The sequence below is a fragment of the Bos indicus x Bos taurus genome, chromosome 20, assembly GCF_003369695.1.
Source record: "Bos indicus x Bos taurus breed Angus x Brahman F1 hybrid chromosome 20, Bos_hybrid_MaternalHap_v2.0, whole genome shotgun sequence".
Lineage (NCBI taxonomy): Eukaryota > Metazoa > Chordata > Mammalia > Artiodactyla > Bovidae > Bos > Bos indicus x Bos taurus.
The window spans coordinates 46407931-46430426 of NC_040095.1; the positions used below are offsets into that span (position 1 = coordinate 46407931).

Genomic DNA, 22496 nt, shown 5'->3' on the forward strand with positions numbered 1-22496 from the left:
TTTGTAATAATCAGTTTTTTAAAAATATATTAATAGTTGTATTTTAATAAAATTGATCTCCCTTTTAATACTATACATCTTATTTCTTAATTCATGCATTAAAATATTCTTATCAGATTGATAGAAAGATTCATGAAACAAAGAATTTAAATTTCCTGTGTAAAATCCATGTATGTGTATTAAGTCACTTCAGTCATGTCTGAATCTTTGAAACTCCATGGACTGTAGCCTGCCAGGCTCCTCTGTCCATGGGAATTCTCCAGGCAAGAATACTGGAGTGGGTTGCCATGCCCTCCTCCAATTGATCTTCCGTACCCGGGAATGGAACCTAGGTCTTCGGCTTTGCAGGCAGATTCTTTACCATCTGAATCTTTACCTGCTAAAGCCCTTAAAATCCATAATATATATTTTTTGATTAAACTATTAATTTCCCATCTGTATCTGTATATGGTAATTAGTATAAGTGCTTGCATATTTGTTTTGTAATTTGTTCTTCCAAAATTACTTAATTTTCCCTCTACTCCTCTGTACTTCCAAGCATACCTCACCACCCACTTGATCCTGGAATCTCCTGCTCTACCCTAAGACATAAGCTGGCCAGCAGTTTGGTGTGAACTATTGCTTTCTAGAGCTACTTTGGGAGAAAAGCTGTGTAAAATCAAATATAGTTTTAAACATGGACACTTTTTAACTGTGTAAAATCAAATATAGTTTTATTTTTAAACTTTACATAATTGTATTAGTTTTGCCAAATATCAAAATGAATCCATCACAGGTATACATGTGCTCCCCATCCTGAACCCTCCTCCCTCCCCATACCATCCCTCTGGGTCATCTCAGTGCACTAGCCCCAAGCATCCAGTATCGTGCATTGAACCTGGACTGGCATCTCATTTCATACATGATATTTTACATGTTTCAATGCCCAAACATGGACACTTTTTAAACTGTGCTCTTTCTTAAGTGAGAAATACTTAGTGTAGGCGGGTGCATGTGAGACACTTATTAGCTTGCATCTGTCAGGTTCTGATGTTCACTGGAAGCTAACATGAAACCACCAGTATAAAATTCATTTACACCTTTCTCCACTGATTAAAAATTTGAAATATAGAATTTTATTTCATTTTCCTGATAGATTAAATATTAGTCAATAAATCAGTTGTAATCTCAGTAACCTCTTCAGATATGTCATAAGCACATTTTCTCATGTTATATTTGTAGAACATATTCTTAGAATATAAACTCCTTAGAATATAAACTTCACCTGATGAGAAGAACTGACTCATTGGGAAAGACCCTGATGCTGGAAAAGGTTGAAGGAAGGAGGATAAGGGGAATACAGAAAATGAAATATTTGGATGGCATCACCAACTTGATGGACATGAGTTTGAGCAAGCTCCGAGAGTTTGCGATGGACAAGGAAGCCTGGCAGGCTGCAGTCTGTGGGGTAGCAAACATTCCAACATGACTAAGCGAATGAACTGAACTGAACTGAAACTCTTTAGGGAATCTGCAGTTCTGTTGACCTAGAAAAATGCCTAGAAAAAGATTAGGCACTTTATACATATTTGGTGAAAGAATTACTAAGTGGAGTTTTTGATGACTTCATGTATGATCTCATATTACATGTAAGTTGTAGTCTTAGACAATTAGTTCATTCTTACCTTTTTCCCAGTGTTTCTGTTAGGATATTTTCAGGAAACAACATACTAAATGAATGTGAAGGACAAAGTTTTGTTGTTCTTTTTGCTTAGTTGCTAAGTCATGTCTGGTTTTGTGGACCCCCCATGGACTATCGTCTGCCAGGCTCCTCTGTCCAAGGGATTTCCCAGGCAAGAATACTGAAATGGGCAGCCATATCCTTCTCCAGAGGATATTATCAACCCAGGAATTGAACCTCCATCTCCTGCACAGCAGGCAAATTTTTTACCACTAAACCACGAGGGAAGCCCCAAAAGATGGCATGGGTAGGGTTAAAGGAATTGATTGGGGATGGTGTAATGTTTGAACTGTGGTGTTGGAGAAGACTCTTGAGAGTCACTTGGACTGCAAGGAGATCAAACCAGTCAATCCTAAAGGACATCAGTCCTGAATATTCATCAGAAGGACTGATGCTGAAGCTGAAATTCCAATACTTTGGCCACCTGATGCAAATAACTGACTCATTGGAAAAGACCCTGATGCTGGGAAAAGGCAGGAAGAGAAGGTGATGACAGAGGATAAGATGGTTGGATGGCATCACTGACTCAAAGGACATGAGTTTGAGTTGGTGATGGACAGGAAGCCTGGCATGCTGCATGCAGTCCATGGGGTCTCAAAGAGTCAGACACAACTGAGCAACTGAACTGACTGAACTGAATGTTTGAGGTGTGTGTGTGCATATACACACACACATGTGTGTGTGTTATTTTAAGCACTGACTCATTTTCTGGCTTCCTTGTGTCTCAGACAGTAAAAGAATCTACTTGCAATGTGGGAGACTCTGGCTTAGTTCCTGAGTTGGGAAGATCCCCTGGAGAAGGAAATAGCTACCCACTCCAGTATTCTTGTGTGGAGAAACCCCTGGACAGAGGATTCTGGCAGGGTTACAGTTCATGGGGTCACAAAAATACGACAGAACTGAGCAACTAACACTACCAGTCACTTACTGGCACTACAAAAGGCTTATCTTGTATGTCTCCTGCGCTAGTTCTATAATCAGACATTTCTCCAAGAAGCCCCAGTTCCTTTAATTTGGAAAATGGTATTAGAAACTAAGATTGGTATACTAGGTGAGTTCATTGGTACTGGGTAGTATTGTTGGCAGGCCACCTCAACTAATAAAGTAAGGGCTACATATACAGCTACCTCATATGTGTAACCCATATCTATAAATATTTCAATATATAAACATCTGTGATTACATTAAAGTACATAAGTTTTCACTGATGTCTCCAATTCTAATCTGTTACCACATGGATCATGCTGTCCTCCTTTCCTTTGTTGTTCAGTCACTAAGTCATGTCTGACTCTTTGTGACCCCATGGACTACAGCACACATGACTCCTCTGTCTTTCACTATCTCCAGGAGTTTGCTCAAATTCACAACCATCGAGTTGGTGATGCTATCCAACTATCTCATCCTCTGCCTCCCCCTCCTCCTTTTGCTGTCTATCTTTCCCAGCATCAGGGTCTTTTCTAATGAGTCGATTCTTCCCATCATATGGCCAAAGTATTAGAGCTTCAGTATCAGTTCTTCTGATGAATATTCAGGGTTGATTTCCTTTTAAATTGACTGGTTTGATCTCCTTGACGTCCAAGGGACCCGTTTTCTTGCTTATCTGTAAATTCTCACAACAGCAGTGAGAAATGTGACTTCCAATATCTGCCATCCAATTACTTAATTGTTCAATTTCAGTATATATGTAGAGCAGCATAATTCTTAACCTATATTTGCCGGGGACCAGCCCCAGCTGATCCAGGGTATTCGAAGCGGGGACAGCATCGGCAACCTATTTATTTAAATATTTTATCAAAGATATAAAGAGTAATAGGATGAGGATAGCTCAGTAGGAAAATTCAGTGGAGAAAAGAGGCTGAGTAGCTTGGTTTACGCGGGAGACCAATAAAACTTCAAGACAAGAAGTTTGCACCACTTACGTAGGCCGCAGGTGTCCTTCCATTCTCCCGAAGGAGAGGAGACACTGAGGCCTCCCCGGTTGGATCTTAGAAGCCCAGGCATAATTAGCAAGCATGGTGGGTTCCATGCTCCAGATGGAGACTCAGCCAGAATTTGGGAGAGAGAGCGACATGGGGAGACCAAGTTTCGGTGAACAAGGCCCACACTTTATTTTCCAAAGTAGTTTTTATACCTTAAGTTGTGCATAGATGATAATGGGGGAAGGGGTGGAGTCATGCAAGGACAGCAGTTCCTGGTCCTAATCGAAGCCAGGCTTTCAAACTTATCATATGCAAAAGTTCAGGTGAATTACATCATCTTCTGGCCAGGAGGCCTGTTAACACTTAAAGAAACTTATCTTTCTCTAAAGGTGATTATTCCAAAGTCAGGCACCAGCCTCCAAAAAAGCATTGGACAAAGCTGCATTCCTATAGGGCAAAGGTGAGGTGGGATCAATCAAGAAAAGACTTAACTCAAGGGTCCAAGGTTACAAACATTGAGGCTACTACTTACATTTCTATACACCCATTATATCAATCAATACACTGCCAAGGACACAGTAGGTAAGGAGTATGGAGACATAGCAGCAAACATTGGCCCAATAAGTGAAAAAACCTTTCACCAATACAATTTCTAATCAATCTTTTAACTACTCAAAGGAATCTGTGTTTAGACAGTTTAGAACATCTCCTGCCTCTCACAGTTGGGAGGCTCTGAACAATCACATGTGGCCAGAAAAACCTATTCAGGCAGGCTAGAGGATTTCCAAAGGAGTTTGTAGGTTAAACACTGTCACACCCAGGAATTATTAACTGGAGTTGTAAGCTAACTCTTTTTTCAGAGAGAGGTAGTGGGGGACAGCCCCTGTAAAGTCAGAGGTGTAGGTGAAAGCACAAAGCAGAAAGTAGGCAGACTCTGGTTTTGGGGGTAGATGCTCGAGAATTTCCATGGGGACTCCTGAGGCTCAATCCCGCCTTTGCGTATGCCAAGCCTCCTTCCTCATGACCTTTGTCATGGGCGGAGTTCCTCACGCTGGCTGCCAGCAGTGATAGAATTCCAGTTGAGCTATTCCAGATCCTGAAAGATGATGCTGTGGAAAGTGCTGCACTCAATATGCAATATGCACTCAATATGCAATATGCCGGCTCCCAGCATATATTCTTGGAAGAAACAACCTTATTGGCTAGAAGGCAATGCGTATGTTCAGTTTCTTTCCATTTAGTCTTAGAGACTCATTCCCAAAGTTGTTTAGAGCAGCACCTTTCTCTCCCCTCCCCCACCCTTCACTCAGGTGGTTTCATACAATTTTAATGTTAGATTCTCTTGTAGTAGTCTGCATTCCTTCTTGGATTCAACCTCTGCAGTTTTCAATTCCTAAGTGATTTTTTTCAAGTGCATAAATTAATTATTTGAGTAAAGTTGCATGGGTTTTGACAGATATATAATGTCACACAGGCCACTGTTGTAGTATCATACAGAATTCACTGTTCAAAAGTTCCCCTTTGTACACCTATTCATCCTTGTTATCTTCCTCCCAAACTGCTGCAACCTCTGGTTTTTCTATTGTGTCTGTAGTTTTGCCTTTTCCAGACTGTCATTCAGTTTTAATGATTCAGTATTTTCAAACTTGAACGCTGCATTTTAACATTTCACTTATCACAAGGCATTTGTTTTCTCAATTTTGTGCGAGTGACTTGATAGCTCTTTTTGCCCCTGAATAATATTATATAGGTATATCCCGATTTGTTTACCCATTCACCTACATTTTGTGCCAGTCTGAGCCTACTGATAAGCAATGTCATGGCTAGATCATCCCTTACAGTTCTTTTTATGATTGCAAAACATTCTCAACACCAACAATCAAAAAACTTTGAAAAAAAGAAAAAAGCCCAGAGGTTTACTCTCACAACTCCTGGAAAGCACATGGCACACCTGAGTGCACATACCTATTTCCTGGAGGGAGGAGTTGAGGGAGAAAGAGATACACACACACACACACATATACAGAGATAGAGAGCAAGAGTAAGTTAGCTAGCCCGTGCATAGTTCTGGAGTTCTGCTGTTACTAGTGTGGAGAGTGAGGGCCTAGGGCTCCTCACTCTTTATTGGTGAATTAAAAATGTAACAGCAGAAATTTAAAGGGCAAGAAGAGAAAAAACAAGTGGCTCACAGGTTGTGAGAAGTGTTGAGTTTGGTGACTTTTAACTTCTATACGGGCATAATTATTCTTTCCTATGGAAAGCCTTCTCTTTATCTGATTTCCTGCATTTTCATAGACCCACTGTTTTTCTTTGTTTTTTATTCCTCCCTCAGGTGAAAGTGTTGTTGTATGTGCTTATGCTAATTAAATGGTGTGCATTTCTCTCAGTCTTAGTATAGTCCAATTTTATGCTGCATGTTATGTCATTTTGCCACACCAACTGAAAGTCTTTTTGTTCAGTTTTGAGTGTTTAAGAACACAGAAACAAGAACTGTCCCTCTTTGTGATATCAAATTCCAGTAATACTTTACTAGCCAACAGTCTTAAACAAATTGTGAACATGACTGTCTCTTAACAGTTTTTCCATCTCTGACCCTGACTAAAATGATTCACTTGTAAGGCAGGTCCCCCAATTAAAATATGTCCAAAATAACACCCCCTAACATGTCCCTGTTTTCTTTATCTTGTTATATTATAGGGGGTACCTCAACCAAACAGATAAGTAGTATCTTGGCCAACTACAAAGTGGGCATCTGTGTAATAGAAGGTCACATGTAAGTGTCCATCTTTTTGGTCCCATTTAGGGGACTGATATTGGGGAAAATATGCTTGCCTATCTCCTTTTGTTTGAAAGTTGATGTGTTTTCCAGAAATCATAGAGAGTCATCCATTATCATTTATTTTTTAATCTAGAACACTATTCTTACAGACAGTATTTCTCTTCAGTTCAGTTCAGTTCAGTCGCTCAGTTGTGTCTGACTCTTTGCGACCCCATGAATCGCAGCACGCCAGGCCTCCCTGTCTATCACCAACTCCCGGAGTTCACTCAGACTCACGTCCATCGAGTCAGTGATGCCATCCAGCCATCTCATCCTCTGCCGTCCCCTTCTCCTCTTGCCCCTAATCTCTCCCAGCATCAGAGTCTTTTCCAATGAGTTAACTCTTCACATGAGGTGGCCAAAGTACTGGAGTTTCAGCTTTAGCATCATTCCTTCCAAAGAAATCCCAGGGCTGATCTCCTTCAGAATGGGCTGGTTGGATCTCCTTGCAGTCCAAGGGACTCTCAAGAGTCTTCTCCAACACCACAGTTCAAAAGCATCAATTCTTCAGTGCTCAGCTTTCTTTACAATCCAACTCTCACATCCATACATGACCACTGGAAAAACCTTAGCCTTGACTAGACGGACCTTTGTTGTCAAAGTAATGTCTCTGCTTTTGAATATGCTATCTAGGGTGGTCATAACTTTTCTTCCAAAGAGTAAGCGTCTTTTAATTTCATGGCTGCAGTCACCATCTGCAGTGATTTTGGAGCCCCAAAAAATAAAGTCTGACACTGTTTCCCCATCTATTTCCCATGAAGTGATGGGACCAGATGCCATGATCTTCGTTTTCTGAATGTTGAGCTTTAAGCCAACTTTTTCACACTCCACTTTCTCTTATTTTCACTCTTCATTTTCTCTTATTTTCTTTTATTTCTCTTGCTGCTGCTGCTGCTATGTCACTTCAGTCATGTCCAACTCAGTGCGACCCCATAGACGGCAGCTCACTAGGCTCCTCTGTCCCTGGTATTCTCCAGGCAAGAACACTGGAGTGGGTTGCCATTTCCTTCTCCATTATTTCTCTTAGATTCTGACAATAGATTGTTTACATGTCTTCAGATTGTATAATCCTATACGTCCCTATTCAATAGATCCTTGATTACAAGACTTACAAGACTTGTAATTTTGGTGTCTATTCACATTCATAGTATTGATTCTTTGTATATGCATCATTTAACTCGCTAAACTATTAGACTTATCTCACCAAACACACAATAGTGTGTTGGAAAGCTCACTAGCCAAGCAAAAAACAACAAATGTATGCCATTTGCCAAATCTACAGAGTAACTGGTAATCAGAAATAGTAATAGTTTTCTTTATCTCTCCAAACCTTATATATCTCATCTGGAAAGAGATTCAGAATATAGGACCATAACCCAGGGATTTATTTGTTGTTTCTTTTGTTTGTTTGTTTTTCTTTAGATAAATATGCTGATGTGTTTGGAAGTGAGTTGTTGACTACATATCTTAAAATAAGATACTAAAATCAATCTTGTTTTGTGTGTACATTTTATCTCAGAAACTTTGCCTGAAAAATATGGTTGGAAATTTGAAAATACTTTGTCTGAATTGAGGATAAGAAATAATGATATAATTCAAATCTGGCTGGTAGTTTTATATGATGAACATCCTACTTAATTACAATAATTTACATTTTTTCTTGGTTCACAAATAGCCAACAGTCATTTTTCTCAAATGCAATTGAAATATATTTAAGAGAACAAGGGACTGATAATAAAATAATTTTCTGTTTTTAAAGTTAACAACATTCAAGTGAATTCCTTGATTACAAAATCAAGATTAAACCAAACAAAATATTATACTTCATAATATATCTGATGTTTTTTATTTATCAACAAAAATGTGGTTAAAATGCAGAGTATTTTAGGCTGATAGAGATAATTAACCATAGAAAATTTAGTAATCAGCTTGTTGCTATTGAGTAAATAAAGGCTATGAAGAATTTTTAATAAACCCTATGGGATAAGAGCTTGCTAAATTTAAAAACAAATACAACAGAACCCTTTATGATGTGCACTATTGTTCAAGAGCTGAGGAAGGTAGAGATGTTAAAATGGCCACACAAGGGGTTACATTTAATTTTTCCTAAAGGTGAATGAATTATGCTTAGAATCATGAGGAAAATAAAGAAGATATTTAATAAAAGGGCTTCACTGTAGTCTATAATTTGTACCAATCACTTTGTGAAGTTCATACTTAATCACATGTTATGCAAACTTTTATGAATATCAGTCTTACTTCACTGCAGCTACTCTTTTTTTTAAAGACTTTCCCCCCCAGAACCCTTTTAAAAAGCACATTTCCTCCCAGTTAATCTCTTTCCATATCTTTATTAGATACTTATGCAATCAGATATCATCAATCTCATATTTGATCCCAGGCTCAAATGAGGATTATCCAATTTAGGCATGAATCAACCAATCAGTTAATTTTACAAATACATATTAAGTACCTATGGTATGTCAATAATTGTTTCATGCAGGACACAAAATATCCCACAACCATCCATTATTACTAGAGGAAACTGTCAATAAACATATAATCTAAATGAAATACATAATTAAAATCATTGAAAATTATATGAAAGAAATAAATGGATGTTATGAAGGAAATCAATAGAGACTGAAGTTGGCTAAGCTATTTTTGAAAAGTTTATTTTGGAAGATTTTGAAAGAAAGCAAAATTGACATAGAAATTGAAAATAATGAGAAGGAGTTGACGATGGATGAACCAGGTAACATTGTTCAAGGTCAGAGTGTGAGTAAGGAAAAAACCTTGATTTATGCAAGCATTTAAAAATCATAAAGGAGGCCTCCAGGTAAGTTGCATGGGTAGTAATATTACTTTACAGCAGTACAATTAATATCAGGAGCCCTGATATCAGTCCAACAGAATTCAAATCCTAAACCCTTTCACTTTCCCACAGATGCCTGACTTTCTGTGATATTAGCAAGTTACTTCAGTTCCAGTTTATCCCTCTTTCTCGTATGGTCATACTTTCCTTGTAATATAGTTATGAGGAGAATTATAGAAACTGTGTTTGAAAAAAGACTTAGCACAGTGCCCACAACACAGAAGGCGAGTTGGAATGAATGTAATTTGCCAGCATCACAGATGTTAGTAGTCTATTTCTGGAGCAGTAGAGCCCAACTGCAAGTGAATGCCTAGTTTTAGCTTTCAGCCTTTCTGTTGCTATTTATGTGAACTTGTGCCATCAGTTAAACTGTGCCTCAGTTTCCTTACAACATGAAAACTATGAGGAGTTACAGAAGACTTTAGTTTAAAAGGTTGCCATAAATATATAAATTAAACTATATAAAGTCAGTAGACCAGTGAATAACTTTGCTTCCTATTATTATGCTGAAATGTTAGTAGTAGCAGTAAAAAAAAAAAATTTTTCATTTTGACCAAGAACAAGGAGAAAAATGAAACAATTTTTCTAATATATCTCCCCTGCCTCAATATAAATGACACTCCAAGTGGCTCAAGATTTTGTTCAATCATTTGCCTAGTTCACAAACTAATAATCTAGGAATTATAATTTATTTCTCCTTTATTTAATACTTTATAATCAATACAAGGACTGATGCTGAAGCTGAAACTCTAATACTTTGGCCACCTGATATGAAGAACTGACTCATTGGAAAAGACCCTGAAGCTGGGAAAGATTGGAGGCAGAAGAAGGGAATGAGAGGATGAGTTGGTTGGATGGCATCACTGACTCAATGGACATGAGTTTAAGCAGGCTCTGGGAGTTGATGATGGATGGGGAAGCCTGGTGTGCTGCAGCCTGTGGGGTCGCAATGAGTCGGCCATGACTGAGCGACTGAACTGAACTAAATCAATGCAATCAACATTCCCTTTTGAATATTGACTATGAAGATCTTACTCTGGTCTTAGTTTCCCCAGAAACAGGCAAGGATTTGGGTGCAAGTGATTGGTTAAGATTGCTTCCAGGTCAGGAAGTGTGGGAGAGAGTGGGAAAACAAGACAAGAAAAAGAATCTAAGTGAAGGTGTTATTTCAGTCAGCCCAGGCTCAGCATGATTCTTTAGGGGAGCTGCGGGATGCAAATAACATGTTGGTTTTTAATATTTCTGCACCTGTTAAACAGTGGCTCAGGGATTCCATGAGAGACAGTTGTAAACTTGCAGGCACTTTGGACTCCCTGTGCCTGTGGGCAAAGTGTCTCTAGTAACCAAGGGAAGTCCTTCAAAGAGAGTAGCAGGTGCAGGCCATTAGAAGCAAAGCATACAAAAATTGCAGTGAATATAGTGTGTGTATGTGGCCGTATTAAAGAATCAAAGGCTATCTGAGCAGAGATTCAGTGTCCACTTCAAACCACTTCTCTGTGAGCCATCATCATCACTTTCTGGATTACAGTGATAGACTGTCTCCCCAAATCATTTCCTCTCCTCTAACCTGTTTCCCAATCTGTAGCCAAATTGGTCTTTTCTAAGCATGGCATGTTAAAGCCTTCCAAGTGCTTTCCATTTTGCACTGAAATGAAAGCAAATTTCTTATGATAGATTATAGAGACCTATGGAATGCTGGCCTCTGCCTAAGTCTTTGGCTCCATCTAATACAACTGAACTTTTCAGCTTAAAGACTTACATGCTACCTAAAGTGGATATCACAGAACAAATGACAGGAAATGAAGAATGCTCTTCAATTTCTCATGGAAATCTCCCAGTGGGAAGAAACCAGGGTACCCAGTATATTCTACCAAGGAAGTGTGATTATTTATCAAAGTGAGTTAACAGCTATTCTTGAGATTCTCTGGCTGCTCATTTTCTACCACACCATCCCTGATAAAGGACTTCCCTGGTGGCTCAGATGATAAGGAATCTGCCTACAATGCGGGAGACCCAGGTTCAATCCCTGGGAATATCTCTTGGAGAAGGAAATGGCAAGCCACTCCAGTGTTCTTGCCTGGAAAATCCCATGGATACAGGAGCATGGTAGGCTCCAATCCATGAGGTCACAAAGAGTTGGACATGACTGAGTGACTTCACTTACACTTCCATCCCTGATAAATAAAACGTGGGGCATATTCTAAACTATTGACCATTAGATACTTTTCATTATATGTTTTCCATGCATTATTTGCTGTTGTACTGTTCTGAAATTTATTTCACAGTTTTATGGGTTGTGGTTAAATTTCCCAGTTTTCAGTAGTTTACAAGATTACTACTAGCTATGTAAAGTCAACAGGAATGATCAATGAACAATCTATAATGAGGTTGTTGATGGAAGTAATAAACAATCTATTGTGAGGAAAAACAAAGGGTTTTCTCTGAGTCAAACAGAGCACAAGAATTCCAGAGACACTGAATCAAGAACTTGAATTGTGTTTTGCTGGACTACAAAATGGTGATGACTGATAAAGGCAAAAACCTTTATGCATTAAAAATTACATAAACTGCTCATCAGGAACTAGGATTGGAGCTGCAAGAAGTAAGGATACTTGTTAAACAAGGATAAGTTGGTGTCCAAAATGGTTGCAGAGTTAAAAGAGAAGACCTTGAAACCATAATGTTGCAGCTACCAAAGGATGTTAATTTGAGAATGACTGGTGTTGTTGAATCTGAAATCAGGACATTCAAGTTCTCCGTGATGCAGGAACATGTCTGAAACTATGTCCATTTTGGATGACCAAACCGCAATTACTCCATTTTGGTTTTCAAATGTACTCTCTTCTTAAATGGTTAAAACAGATTTGCAATGTATGTTCAATAGACCACAGGTAGGCTTTTTTAATTAGCATAAAGTTCAACTGAAATCAGGTATAAGCCAGAATGACTTTCCCATACCTCAATAAGTGAAAATTTCTCCCATCAATAATAATTATCACCACCCATGCTTTCAGAGTAAAAAATAATAACATGACTTTGATTTCTCTCATTCTGAGTGTGTAGATTTGTGGTTACATATATGTATTTTGTTAAGTAAGAAGTTTTTTTTTAATAATACGTATGGAAATTAGAGTGCATACAGGTGGACAAGGTCTGTACCATAGCAAGTATCCATTCTTTATTATATTGGTATACATTGGGAGCAAACCTCGTTGATTGCAAACACTAACATATTGGGGAATTGTATGCAAGCACTGTGCTGATTTACTATGAGCTACATGTATTATATAAAAATTAGTTTAAAGCTGAGAATCTAAAAACTAGCTCCAACATGTACTATCTGTATGAATTTTGGCAAATTATTTAATTCTTCACACCTCAGTGTTCTCATAGGTATATGCTACTGTAAAAATTTAATCTTTGTATTATAAATAGCTATGACTTTGTGATAAATGTTCAAAATAAAATAAATACCAGTACTTTATGAGACAGATAATGATTATTCTCCTTTTATAAAAGAAGTAGTTGAGACCTCATGATGCAGGTAAGTATCCAAAGTCTCAGATAATAAGGGATAAGCAAGCTTGAGGGTTATATATGACTTTTATGACTTGATAAGTAAGTAAGTGAAGTCGCTCAGTTGTGTCAGACTATTTGCGACCCCATGGACTGTAGCCTACCAGGCTCCTCTGTCCATGGGATTTTCCAGGCAATAGTACTGGAGGGGATTGCCATTTCCTTCTCCAGGAGAGGATCTTCCCAACCCAGGGATCGAACCCAGGTCTCCCGCATTGTAGACAGATGCTTTAACATCTGAGCCACCAGGAGAGTCTTAATAACTGCAACTAAATCCAAGGTACATAGTCTAGTACTGGACATCTGGCCGAGGCCAGGTAAATTGGAGTCCATTTCTAGGATTTTTTTGTTTTTTAAACTCAGAAAAGACTATCAGTTGCTTTCTTAATTGGAAGATATTGAATCTGAAATTCATGTATTTGCAGATTTCATCAGGTTGAGAAGGCTTAGGTTGAAGCCTGAGAAAAGTGAGAGAGAGAGAGAGAAGGGGAAAAAAAGAACTCCAGTACCCAAAGCCCTAATTCTCAGTTTTCATGAGCAGAAAGTGCCCAGTTGCTTCTCCTTTCATCCTCTCCTTTCCACACTTAATTTGATGTTATAATCTAATGAATTATTTATTTACTTTTGCCTGTACTAGTTTGAGATGGGTTTTTCTTGCTTTTCAAATCATTATAATCAGTAACAACATCTCAAATGTTCTAGATTATATATGTTTCAAATTAAAGCAAAGTACTAATAGATAAAATTAATTTTTAAATACTAAAACATTTCAAAATTCTGGGTCAAATTATCTCATAGGTAAAACTGCCTATCTATTTTGCAATTCCAATTTTGTATTTTCCTTTTTGTTATTATTATTATTTGAAATAAATATGTGGCTTTTTTATAATATCAAACAGGATAATATAAATGACTAGGAGGAGAGGACATTCTCCTCATTTACTCAACTGATAGTTGGGAAAAAAGTTATTGATTGTAAAGGATCAACCTTACACTGCTAAGTAATTAAAGGCACAATCCAAAGTATATTTGGTATCATTTAATTTGCCTTGAGGCAACATCTCAACATGTTACAGAAGAAAAGAGAAGAGAAAGGAGAGAAAGAGGTACAAGAGGAGAAACAGCTCATAAAATTTGGTAGATTGTGGACAGAAAACAGTGTTCTTGTTCATATATATTTATATATTAATAAATATTCCACTTTCATTGGTCTTGAGACTTTAGGAACTCAATATGATCTTCGGTGTATTATAGAGCTTACTTTTTTTCAAAATAATGAATATTTTAAAATATGAAAATATTCACATGTACATGTCATAATACAGTAGCAGTAATTCAACTGTTTTCTGTTTATTTTTTCTATATACTTCTCCTTTACTATGAATATAAGTTTTTAATGACAATCCATTGATGTATATCTAAAAATATGTCAATATATTATTTATAACATCTAAATAATATAACTTCAGAAAAGTTTTGCAGGTTACAGGTCATATGGAAAAGAAACACAGTCTAATTATTTTTCTTCTACTACTTTTCAGGTGAAAAAGACAGTACATTGAATTTGCTTTCCTGCAGAAGCCACAGATAATGAGGACTTATCATTGCCTATCACTATTCATCTGGACCTATATGTATCATACAACTGATGCTATCCCATTTCAAGAAAAAGGTAACAGTGATTTACCGAGTGAAAGGATAGTGGGTCTGACACAAGATGATGGTAAAATGCTACATCGCACCAAGCGTGGCTGGATGTGGAATCAGTTCTTCTTGTTGGAAGAGTATACAGGTACCGACACACAGTATGTAGGCAAGGTAAGAGTTTTTATATGATAAGTCTAGAAGTTGAAAGTGATAGTTATTTTTTTACATCAATTTTACATGTCACTAATAATTATTTTAAAGTATTTGACTAATGGCAATATGCAGAGGTATCATGTTGTCAATTCATTCAGTAGGATAATGTGGGGAATGTGATTTATTTAGGTAGTTGGATTAGGGCAGTATTCATAGTAAGCCTCAAAGAATAAACTATTTGTGGACTTACTTCACTGTTAATCAGCTAGATATGATATAATTTCATGTGCATGTATCTAAAAGATTTTTTAAAAATTTCTTCAAAAATTAAGTCATGAGTAAAAATAATTTGATGCATTATATAAGGCAGAGCAAATAAAAGTGTAATATACAATTGTTACTAAAATATATTAGTCTCTGCTGATGAATAATTTGTTGTAATTAAGAATAGTATGCTGTATATGAAAAACAAGTAATTTGAATACTTCTAGATGCTTCTGTCTCCTAATCAGTCAAAATGAACTATATCTTGCCTATAATCCAGACCAAAGGATTTAAAGCAGAGGGAAGAGGAAAAGAAAAGAAAAAAAAAAAAAAAGAACTAGAAAAAAGACAGTACCCTTAGACAGACTTAATTCCATTCCAGTTGCAGCAAGTGAAAACTTGCTCATTAACAATCACGATCAAATGGCAGCAGGGAATACATAACTCCCTTCTTGTATCCAGTTTTGATGAAATAGAGTTATTGCCTCACTCCTCTTTCTGCTGTATCTTGAAATAGCTGACATATTCTTTCTGCCATCCAGAATTTTCTAATTATCTATTGTCCTCTTACCAATCACATTCATTCTATTCCACACATACACTAATTCCTTTTTTTCACTGTGAATTATCCCCCAGTTTGTGCCCAGTGCTGAGATAGTTTCAAATTCTGAACAGAAAACAAAATAAATAATTATTAATACTAAAATTTCCCACTAGTCATGTATTTATTTATTTTTTATTTTTGGCACAAGACACTAGAAGTGACTCTAATGATATAAACATTGTTTGACTCACTGGCAACTTAGGCAAATCGGATAGAATCAGACAAAAAGGAAAACATGAAAAGTACCCAGTATCACAAAAGTTATGCTTATTGCTATTAGATCAGAAATATTGGTGAAATAGACAAAATCTTGGTTAATTCTTTACTCTCTGTATGTGACAGTAGATATTTTTTTCAAATGCAACTTCTTTTAACCTATTATTTCCTTTTCTTTTGATATCTCTCTCCTCTGGTTCCATGTCATACTCATTTTGCTCCATGCATTTCACTTCCTGACTCTTTTTTCCCTTTTATTTTGCCTTAGGTTAGTCACATGGCACCTTCCAACATCCCTCATTTAACATCACTTCTCACACTATATTTAATAACTAACATCAGGATATTACAAGTTCAACTGACAAATGTTTGTGTCTGAGGACTTGAAATTGCTTTATGATTCTTTTCCTAAGGCAATGTGTAAAGGACAGATTCAGTTCATGGGGCCTTGCACAAAGGGATTTATCCTTGGAGATTCACAGATACAGAAGAATAGATACAGATAGAAAGAGATTCTAGTAATCTTAAGGTAATCAAGGCTCCTCTACAAGCATTTATTTTTAGCCATAAACAGAAACACTTCTTTCTAAATATTGATTGCACATTAATTAACTGATCACCATTACTGCACTGACATTTAAAAATATACGTTATGCTTTAGATCCTCTTGCTCCTTGTTCATTTTTAATTAGTTCTATAATCTGTCAAAAAATAGTGAAGTGGGACCTGCTTTTATTAAATTACTTTTAATCAAATATTTTATCACTTGGTACTTGGGAAAATAACCTCACTTTGATCATGGACAAGTTTCAACAAGATCATGAACCCAAAATATAAAACACATTAAAATAGCAAAATTTTTCACATGAGGATATTCAAACCAAAACTATGTGTCAAATATTTTTATATTACCAATGGAAACAACACTCATATGAAAGAAAATCTTCAACAAAACACTGTTTGGAAAAACTACTTTATCTCTTTTGTAAGAAGACCTTGTCTTAGATATGCTATCACCACCTATTTAGTTCATTATAAAAATGTGATTTCAACTCCTCCTTAACATTTATCAAGATTTTCTGTTGTGTTAGTCGCTCAGTTGCGTCCAACTCTTTGTGACCCCATGGACTGTAGGGAACCAGGCTCCTCTGTCCATGGGATTTTCCAGGCAAGAATATTGGAGTGGGTTGCCATCTACTCCTCCAGGGGGATCATCCCCACCCAGGGATTGAACCCCAGTTCTCCTGCATCAAGGGAGATTCTTTACCACTTGAGCCACCCAGGAAGCCCTATTAAACTCTTCAGCTCAGTTCAGTTCAGTCGCTCAGTCGTGTCCGACTCTTTGCGACCCCATGAATTGCAGCACACTAGGCCTCCCTATCCATCACCAACTCCTGGAGTTCACTCAAACTCACGTGCACTGAGTCAGTAATGCCATCCAGGCATCTCATCCTCTGTCATCCCCTTCTCCTCCTGCCCCCAATCCCTCCCAGCATCAGAGTCTTTTCCAATGAGTCCAGTCTTCACATGAGGTGGCTAAAGTACTGGAGTTTCAGCTTTAGCATCATTCCTTCCAAAGAACACCCAGGGCTGCTCTCCTTTAGAATGGACTGGTTGGATCTCCTTGCAGTCCAAGGGACTCTCAAGAGTCTTCTCCAACACCGCATTTCAAAAACATCAATTCTTCGGCACTCAGCTTTCTTTACAGTCCAACTCTCACATCCATACCATAGAGTTGACTAGACGGACCTCTGTTGGCAAAGTAATGTCTCTGCTTTTTAATATGCTATCTAGGTTGGTTATAACTTTCCTTCCAAGGAGTAAGCGTCTTTTAAACTCTTAAGGCTCTGTAAATTCTCTACTAATCTGCTCTCCTAGCATTTGACATTATTGCTCACTTGCATATACAGCTATCTCAGCTCTCACCCTTGAACTTGGTCAAACACTTGAGTTATGATGACAGATTAATATTTTGAACACAAGACATATTGTCTTTTTGACCACCTTGCTCTGGTTGCCCTGGGTAAACTTAAACTGAACCTTCAAGAATCCATTGCAGTGGCAATACCCTGAGTGAAGACCTACTGTATCTACCATGCATCAAGATTGGGAAAGAATAGGAGCTTCTAATAGGAAGAAATTTTCAAAGGTTTTTTTTTTTTTTTCTTCTTATTTTTCAGAAGCTAGGTATCACAGAATATGGTAAGATATATTAATTTATAGCTGATTAAAATTATAGAAATTTAGAAGTGTATCTGATCCTTGGATGTAAAATCCAGGGTTCAATTACTCTTGCCTGGAAAATCCCATGGACAGAGCAGCCTGGTAGGCTGCAGTCCATGAGGTTTGCTGAGTGACTTCACTTTCACTCTTCACTTTCATGCATTGGAGAAGGAAATGGCAACCCACTCCAGTGTTCTTGCCTGGAGAATCCCAGGAACGGGGGAGCCTGGTGGGCTGCTGTCTATGGGGTCGCACAGAGTCGGACACGACTGAAGTGACTTAGCAGCAGCAGCAGCAGCGGTCTTAGAACAAACAAAATGGCAGCTATGGAATTTAATAAATATACAAGTGTACACACACCAAACATAAAGCTTACAAGATTCAGTCCTGATTGTGCCATTCAGTAACAGTGCAAAAGTTGTAAGTCAGCTAACTTTCCCAAACTTCAGATTCTTGTTAGGTTAAATTAAAATGTCATTAAGATTTCTTAACTCGAAATTCCTGTTGTTTTCTAGGATTGTGGAGGGAGGGAGCTGAGTCTGTAGCTAGGAAGTGCTAATACAAATTTTTAAAATTTCATGTGGATAAATCCAAGGGTTGGGATTGCATACAGCAAGAAACAAACACACACACACACCCCCCTAAATAAAAGCTAGTCTAATGGGGTGAAATTAGACCACTACTATGAAATGCTGAAAATTCAATTCTGTGATGTTTTCTTATACATCATGTGATGTGAATCCCTGTTGAACTAGTGTACAAACTCATCATGAGTGGAGCACAATTCTGGGATGATCATTTTGCTTTCAATGTCAGGGTGTAGTGGAGGACTAAGGAATACATTGTGAGGATACTTTTATAAGGAAATGTTGTAGAATATTTTCTTATGTCATTTCAGGTCTTTGGAATACAAGAGAAAAGTCAGACATGTTGAAATAAAAAGCATTTTTGTTTTCACAATAATGCAAGCTGAGGTTTACTGATTCTGTTTTCTTCAATGAGGGAAACCTTTGCTTCTTATTCTTGAAGATTACAAAGTTATAACAATAGCCATGTGATTTCTCAGTAATGTGAATAGATGTGTGACTGAATTACTTGGGCAGTACTAATATCGCTCAAGAGAATTATAAAGTAAATTTAAGAAAAAGTATAGCAAAGGTTCCTACTATTCTTATAGAGAAACTTCATACACAATTGATTTTTTATATATTAGGTTTAGATCTTGAAAAATCCATACTTATGGATTAATAATCAATTGATCATATGTCTATACTTAATGAGCAGAAGTTAATTGTATTATTTTAATATTTGGCTGTTAGAACACATTTATTGCCTGATGAGATAAATTTACAGATAAAGCAATTATTGACAATTATTATTTTTGAACAAAATTTTAGTATTCATAAAATAATTTTAATATATCAACTTAATTGACCAATATATTTTAATTCAAAGATATGTAATATTTATGCTTACTTTTCTCAGGGAAATTGTTGAACTGCCTATTAATAGTCGCCATCTAAATTCAAGTTATCTTTTTTACAAAATAGCTCTCAATTATTTATAGTTTAATTCAAAAACATGTACTATTCCATAGCTGAAATCATCCAAAATATAATCATAAAATTATAAACTAGAAAAGAGTTTTAACATTCATGAAACTCTTGGTTACAGCTGGATACTATTGAGGTAGGTTTTAACAAAAATGAAGCAAAACAGAAGTATCGATTGTCAAATAGTTAGGAATCTGATTTACATTTATTGAGTATCAGGGGGTGGAATAACTCTCTTGCACTTTTACAGGTTGATGTGGTCACTAAATATGTGTCTTTCCCCCAAGAAAATATAAAATAATGTTCTTGGATAGGCAATTTTCTCTTAGGCTTTTAGGTAGGATATGGCGGTATGATTTGTACAGAGACAGAAATAAAGTCTGAAATTTCCTGAAGGCTATTTGATAAATGGTTATAGAACATTATAGTGTTTTTTCTGAATCTAAATAAATGATCTTTACAAAGGTTTTAGAATGTCATTACTTATGATGCAGTCCAGGTAGCAACTGCATCTGGTCTATGCGCACATTGTATCCCAAAATGCTCTTTATAAATTCATTGTTTAAAACCAAGAACATATGAGAAAAATACTAAGCATTAAGGCGAGGTGCTCAGGAGAGTCTACAAAGGCTTATATCATACTGAATTCTATACAAATCTACTTTTACAATAGAGTGCTGTCATTTCCTTCTGACTACCAATCCCCTCACCACCAGTACTGTAATACCACAGCCCTGTACCACTGTTATCACCACAGTAAACAGACTTTTCCCTTGACTTAATTTAATGTTTAATTCTCAGAAATATGTTGCACACTATTTCTTTCTTTTTTATTAGGAGATAGTTGCTTTATAATGTTGTTTTAGCTTCTGCTGTATAACAAAGTGAATCAGCTATTTGTACACATACATCCCTTCCGTCCCTGTTGGACCTCCCAACCCTTCACCCCTCAGATCAGTTGATATTTCAATATTCAATAAAAATATTTTTTTCAAAAATAAAAGTGAAATAATGATATTTTCACATTAAAAAGAGCTAAAAAATTTTGCTTCCAGCAAACACACTAGAAGTAATGTTAAAGGAAGTTTTTGGTTTTAAGGGAAATGACAACATACAGAAATTAAGGTCTACACATGAAAATCAAAAGCATGGCTAGAAATGGTAATCACTTAATATAACATGATTTTTTAAAAATCTTTTCCTTTTAAACTGGTAATAAATACCTAAATAATAAATGATAGCAGTGTATAAAGCAATTTGCAATATATACAGAAAGAAAATATATAACAAAACTAAAGTCCTACAGGCATGGGAGATTATAATGTTGTAAGATTGCTATTTTAATTATAAACATGTTGTAAACAATTATAAAATATATAATGTTGATTCAATTTACAGTATAATTTATAAGGTAGTAATTATTTTGGAGTAAAAGTGATTATAAAGTATATTTCTTTGAGGTTTTCTCTGCTCTTTCTGTGATGATATATAGTGTCAATCTCTCAGGACCCAAATTAATAAACACTCAATGAAAATCTATTGAGATAGCACCTCAATGTTAATTTGAGTAAATATATGATGTCAAATACTTTGAGAAAATTAAAAAAAAAATCTAACACAAATTCAAAGCCCAAGGGTCACATATTGTGTATAGGAAATAAGCTAGTAAACAAAAATAATTAAAATTCTGCCATAAATACAGTTTTGATAGATGACTTCATAACTTTGACAGTAGATTCTAGCTGGGGAGAATGAAGATGGGCTTCATGTAGGAGGAAGCACCTGATGTAAGACTTAAAGCAAAAGAGAGAAGATGAGATTATGGAAAAAGATGTTAGATACTTCCCGGAAAAGGGCCTATGAAATGATCAGATAGAGGTCAAGTATTTTGAAAAGGAAAATTTTTACTTTACCCAATCTGTTTTATCACTCATTTGCTTTATAGTATGGCTGAACCATTTCAGTTTGTCATTACTTCTAGGATTTGTCTCTTCTTGAGCTCTATAGGAGGTTTGATGTAGTTGCAAACCCAAAATAACTTGGCAATATTGAACTCTTCCATTTCCTACTGATGAAATCCACAACTCCTTAGCCTTCTTGCTGACATTTTCTACTGTTTATTAAAATCAGATATTGTTCATGTGAAGTTTAGACATCAACTTAGAGATGTTGACAGAGACTTGAGGGTTCCATTTTCTGTTACTATCTCCTCCTTAAGATTGTGCTCTGCGGTTTCTGTCTACTTTGGCAAACCCAAACTCCAACCACTGACTCCTCAGCCCAGTGATATTACTTCTTCCTTCCTGGGGTCTAATTAAATATTCCTAACTCTATCACTGGAAAATACCCTCAGAGGAAAAGTCTGGTAATAATCTGGTGGTTTAGGCCACAGAAATTTAACTCAGAGTCATAGGCTTTGCAATACCACCTCTTTTGCTTGGTGGTTTGTGTCATCAAGCAGTTTTGTCTGTTTGTATATTTGTTGGGGTCATACATTCATAATTATTCTCAGTGGATATATTTGTACATTTTATCCTGTGAGGATAAAATGCCAAATATCAAGACTGATTTTGAGAAAATGCTTTATGATGTGACTATGCATGTTTCATGAACCAGTAAGATTTATTATAATATTGTAAGACTTAAAAATGTTTCAAATGTTCTAAGTCAAAGTAAACTCTTTTTCCCAAATGTATACTTATTATTTCTGTTTCATGGTTGATTATATTAGGTAAGACTGTCAGAATGTTTTACATCATAAGTGATAGTGTGAATCAGTTCCTTACTGTGATATGTCACTTTAAACAATACAGTCCTTGGTATTTTAAAGTTCTCTGACATGTAAAGAAACATGATGGCTCACTGTTTGCTTCCTGGAAAAGAACTCAGACCTTTGAAAGGAAATTCGCTGTGACCATTTGCAAGTGT

General features: G+C 36.5%; 1 protein-coding gene across 1 annotated transcript in view; it reads left to right on the forward strand.

Annotated features, from left to right (window-relative positions):
• CDH9 (cadherin 9) overlaps positions 1-22496 on the forward strand; it is a 140786-nt gene that overhangs the window by 40064 nt on the left and 78226 nt on the right. Inside the window, exon 2 of the mRNA XM_027520374.1 lies at positions 14450-14726. Coding sequence (XP_027376175.1) covers positions 14499-14726 — 228 coding nt within the window. The 5' untranslated portion in view covers positions 14450-14498. The remainder of the gene's footprint in view (positions 1-14449; positions 14727-22496) is intronic.